This window comes from Chanos chanos, chromosome 4 (assembly GCF_902362185.1).
Source record: "Chanos chanos chromosome 4, fChaCha1.1, whole genome shotgun sequence".
NCBI classification, from domain to species: domain Eukaryota; kingdom Metazoa; phylum Chordata; class Actinopteri; order Gonorynchiformes; family Chanidae; genus Chanos; species Chanos chanos.
The window spans coordinates 13,767,584-13,772,298 of NC_044498.1; the positions used below are offsets into that span (position 1 = coordinate 13,767,584).

At 39.3% G+C, this 4,715-nt stretch overlaps 1 protein-coding gene across 1 annotated transcript; it reads left to right on the forward strand.

Moving 5' to 3' along the window:
* Positions 1-298: 298 nt before the first annotated feature.
* sult6b1 (sulfotransferase family, cytosolic, 6b, member 1) lies at positions 299-3,774 on the forward strand. The gene is made up of 7 exons (XM_030771656.1): positions 299-547; positions 1,463-1,575; positions 1,820-1,909; positions 2,303-2,429; positions 2,543-2,637; positions 3,054-3,210; positions 3,420-3,774. Exons 1-7 carry the CDS (start codon positions 352-354, stop codon positions 3,545-3,547), a joined length of 906 nt encoding a protein of 301 aa, XP_030627516.1. The 5' UTR covers positions 299-351; the 3' UTR covers positions 3,548-3,774.
* The last annotated feature ends 941 nt before the right edge of the window (positions 3,775-4,715 follow it).

Sequence of the window (4,715 nt, forward strand, 5' to 3'; positions counted from 1 at the left end):
GGACAACACCCAAAAATGCTTCATTAAAACAACAAAGATAGAGTATACAGTTTGCTCACAGTAGAAAACATAGTTTTCCCTTTAGAGGGACTCCTTGGCCCAATTTTATGATTTGCTGTTCCAGAGCTGCCAAAAAAGCAAGCAATTCTCCGTGTGTCCTCAACTGACGTTACAAGCCGGAAACTCGCGCTTCTCACACAAGCGTTATCTGTGAGGGAGGGAGTTCACAAACAAAACCTCATTTAAAGCTACACTCACCCGACTGCATAGTTACACTTAGAGAAGCCTAAACAGTGAGAACACTCCAGCAACCAGCACCAGGGCAGTTTTTGTCTTTTACAAGAATCCAAGATGAGTGGGACAGAGCCCACAGGTCGTATCCAGTCAAAAATGGAAATGGCTTCTAAAATGAAGGATGAGGACAAACTTTACAAATATGAGGGCATTATTTACTCCAGTATCATGAGTCCAGTGGAGAATCTAGAAGCCTTGAAAGGGATGGATGCCAGGGAAGATGACAAAATGCTGGTGGCATATCCAAAGTGTGGTAAGTGTTATACATAATCCAAGTGGTACTAAAACAAAAATATCTGAAGAAAATGCTCATACACAGTGCATCTATATAGATAATAATATGTCCTTAATACTAATATTTTGTGTCCTTTCCAACATTCAGATTAATACAAATAAAATGTTGTTGAACACTTCCTTTGAAAATGTCGGCTCAGATTTATACTCATTGCTTTCAACAAATCAGTCAAAACTTTCACTCATGTTGAGGAAGTAGTCCAGAAAACATTTGGGTCTGCTGAAGGAACAACCAGGAGTTTAGACTCATCAACAAATTGGTTTACATACGACAAAATATTCCCTTTTGTCTTTTGGAAGATGTATTTGCAAACAAAAAAAAAACAAAATCACAAATACCCCAGTCATTCTGTTCATCCGTGCCGAGCTGAGGAAAAGACAAAGGGAGAAGGTGGGTTCAAGTTACACACAGTGCATAACAACTGGCCAATCACCTTCAGATGTTGAAGTCATGTGATTATGGGGACCACCCTTAAGTAAACTCACAAAGCTGAAGTGAACTTTGTATGTAGCATTTGAACAAATACAGTCCTTTTAGTGAACTTGTAATTAATTACAGTTTGACAAATTAAGACCTTTTGAGCAGGTATACATATCTTGCTTCAGTATGCAGCATAGAAACAGGTTTGAAACAAAACTCTTACATAACACTAAACTTATGTAACATCATAAATACTGAGATCAGCATTTTCAATGCAAAACATCATCATCATTATTTTGACTGTTTAGATAAGTCTTAGTCAAAAGGTGTACAAAAGAAATATCCGCGTAAACTGAACACACACATTAAGATGACCTAAAAGTACAACTTATCAAAAAAAGCTCTACGTATAAGTAATCTGGCATTAAAACTTAAGACCCTTTTCTGTGACAGGGTTCAACTGGATGGTGGCAGTGGTACGCAAAATTATGAGTGCATCCACAGGAAAGAAAGTAGTCAATGATATGCCTCCACTGATAGAATTCTTTTCTCCAGAGATTCAAAAGGTATGTCAGTGTGCTTCTCCTTACCTATGCTAACGCCATTGCAAAGGCACAAACCCCCCCCCCCCCCCCACCAATTGCTACACCCTCTTTTGATGAGATTCATGATTTCAGCATGCTATGACATTTTTGGAGACTTATATTTTCACAACTACGTATCTGTCGATACAATTCTAGCTGTCGCGTTTGTTTTGGGTTGTGTAGTAGACAGCAGTAGTGCCCATCAAGTCCTTCTTTTGTCTCACAGACTCTGGTACAAATGCCGTCGCCGAGGTTTCTTGGAACACATTTGCACCCTGACAACATCCCTGCCTCTTTTACGGCGAAGAAAGTCAAGGTAAGTAAGGATAAACAAACTTTAAAGCCGTTCGACTGCCACTGAAGATTGTGCGACCCTGATCTTTGAGATGTTTTATTTTTTCCCCTCCTACTCCTTCTCACTGAAATCAGGTGTCAAATGATTTCATAGACTTTGCCGTACCTGAGTATCTTATCTTCATCAGATGACAGTTAATAAGCTTTATCTTAATCCTAAAAACCTTTAGACTTTTATAATAAACATTTTTTTAATCAGGGTGTCAGGAACCCTAAAGTGCAAAGTATCATACATCTGTACAGAGTGTGCATTTTACCAGAGTCTGACTGGAACAGTTTTGATGTTGATTACTCCTTTACCTTTTCTCAAGCCTATATCACAATAAACTGACATGACTGACTGTTGTCCTCCTAGATGGTGGTAATATTCCGAAACCCTAAAGATACAGTGGTCTCCTTTTTCCACTTCATGAACAAAAATCCAGTCCTACCCAGTGCTGAGCCCTGGGACAAATTTTTCTCCGATTTCATGACAGGACAAGGTGAGAAGTTAATATTTCAGTCGACTTAAGTCTCATTTCAATCCAAATTGAGTTTTGAAGTGCAGTGTTCTGATGGAGTATGTGGGTGTTTGTGTCTGTGTGCTCCTGCTCAGTTCCCTGGGGCTCTTATTTTGATCATGCTCTTGCCTGGGAGAAGCTCATGGATGACCCAAATGTGAAGATAATGACTTATGAGGAAATGAAGGAGGTAAGATTTTTTTTTTTTCTGAAATTTTTGTGACAGTATTTTTATTGATGAACAAATGACCCTTGAATGATGGGCCCCAGCAGAGGGGAATGATTTGACGAGGTATGAGAGTCACAGAAAAAATAGGAGACATTCTAACTGACCTAACTGCAGCAAGAAATTTAGATAATACTATTTGTTTGATGTTGAATGATTTGGAACTTGATGTTTTCCTTTCGATTACCGTTTATTTTGATACAAAAAAAAACAAAAAAAACAAACAAACAACCAATGGGTCAGTAGCCTTAAGATATCTGCCACAGCATGGCAAAGTAATCATGCTTTGGAAGATGAACACTTTAGTCTGTATCCAGTTTGGGTCTGAAGCACTTTCATTGACAACTGTTTCCATGGCTCATATCTCTTTTCTCATTTAGAACTTGCCAGAAGGCGTGCGGATGATTGCTGAGTTCTACGGCTTTCCTCTGACTGAGGAGCAGATTAAGACCATTGCTGAAGAGAGCACTTTCAATGCTATGAAGGAGAGCTCCCAAAGCTCCCACGGCAATCTGGGCAACGTGTTCTTCCGGAAAGGTAAACAAGCAAAGGCGTTGTCACGTCCATCACGATCACTCACAGAAATCTACTTTTAGCTAATGAAACTAGTGCACCGTAAACTTATATTTCTTGATAAGATCTTATTGTGGCCGGTTATACTTTGCTAATACATACGTCTGCTTATTATATGTATTGCGCAACCTGCACCCTGAATACTAAGAGCTCGGATTTGTTTCTTTGAACAGGTGAAGTAGGAGACTGGAAGAACCACTTCAGTGAGGCTCAGAGTAAACAAATGGATGAGGAATTCCAGAAAAAACTGGGTGGAACAAAACTAGGAGCTAAAATGAAATATGACTATTACTGCAAGTAGGAAGTGACGGTTAAATGCTCACTCATGGAGGAGAAGTAGTAGCAACAGAAACTGTAAAATCAACAGATAACAAAAATTGAATATAAAATGTGTAAATGTTTAGACTTTTTAAAAGAACATAAAAATACATGACAAGACTGACTGCTTTAAAACAATACTATGATATTTTGATACTATGACAAAAATGCAATTATACTGTTCAGAGTCTGAATAAAGACGATCAAAAAGTAGTTGTTGATGGACTGAAAACTGCACAGCTTGATGTGTGAATTATTACTGTTGCACCACTAGATGGTGCTACTGAACAAAACAAAAACCTTCTCTCTCTCTCTCTCTCTCTCTCTCTCTCTCTCCCTCTCCCTCTCTCTCTCTCCCTCTCCCTCTCCCTCTCCCTCTCCCTCTCCCTCTCCCTCCCCCTCTCCCTCTCCCTCTCTCTCCCTCTCCTGTTCACACACACACACAAACCCTCAAAAGCCAAGGTAAGTATCGGCTGATAGAAAATGAAACATCTTAGTCATGTATTTCATCAATGCGCATCTTCCTATTTGCACGTCTAAAGAACCTACTCTCAAATCTAATGAGAACTAATAAGAAAATGGCGCCTGCAGTCTACAGCCAATCAAGGCTTGATGGACAGAGCAGGAACAGGAGATACAACATTCATTACAGATAAGGGCCACTTTGCTTCACGAAAATTACTCAGGAAACACAGAGCATTGAATGACTTACAAATAATCCAGAGCTAACTGAGTTCAAAACATGTCTCAGTTTGACTGTAAATTGTGGTAATCTAGCCTTAATGTTTTATACAACCAGCCATATCCTCATCAAACCTTGCTTACCAACAGTCCTAGAATCAGCTGACACAAACTAACATAGCCTGTAAGGATGTGTTTTCCCTACAGCTGCCAGTGGTTAATTTAAAACAAAAAGTATTGCCACAGAAATAATGTGAAGATACAACAAAGATGATACGCTCGTGATAAGCAGTGGGCTGAGATATTATAAGAGGCTTGCATGCTTTTCCAATGATTCTTTTGTCCTCTGTAACAAACAACGCTCACTTTTTGGGACCATCATCCATGTACAGACCTCTCTGCTCCATCAGAGATAACTTGTGTGAAGGGTAACTCTTACAAATAGAGTACCTACAACAGCACATCAAGGT

Coding starts and splice junctions, on each gene's coding strand:
- sult6b1 (XM_030771656.1), top strand. CDS start 352: ATGAGTGGGACAGAGCCCACAGGTCGTATCCAGTCAAAAATGGAAATG. Junction 548..1,462: donor GGTGGCATATCCAAAGTGTG/GTAAGTGTTATA, acceptor TTTCTGTGACAG/GGTTCAACTGGATGGTGGCA. Junction 2,638..3,053: donor CTTATGAGGAAATGAAGGAG/GTAAGATTTTTT, acceptor TTTCTCATTTAG/AACTTGCCAGAAGGCGTGCG.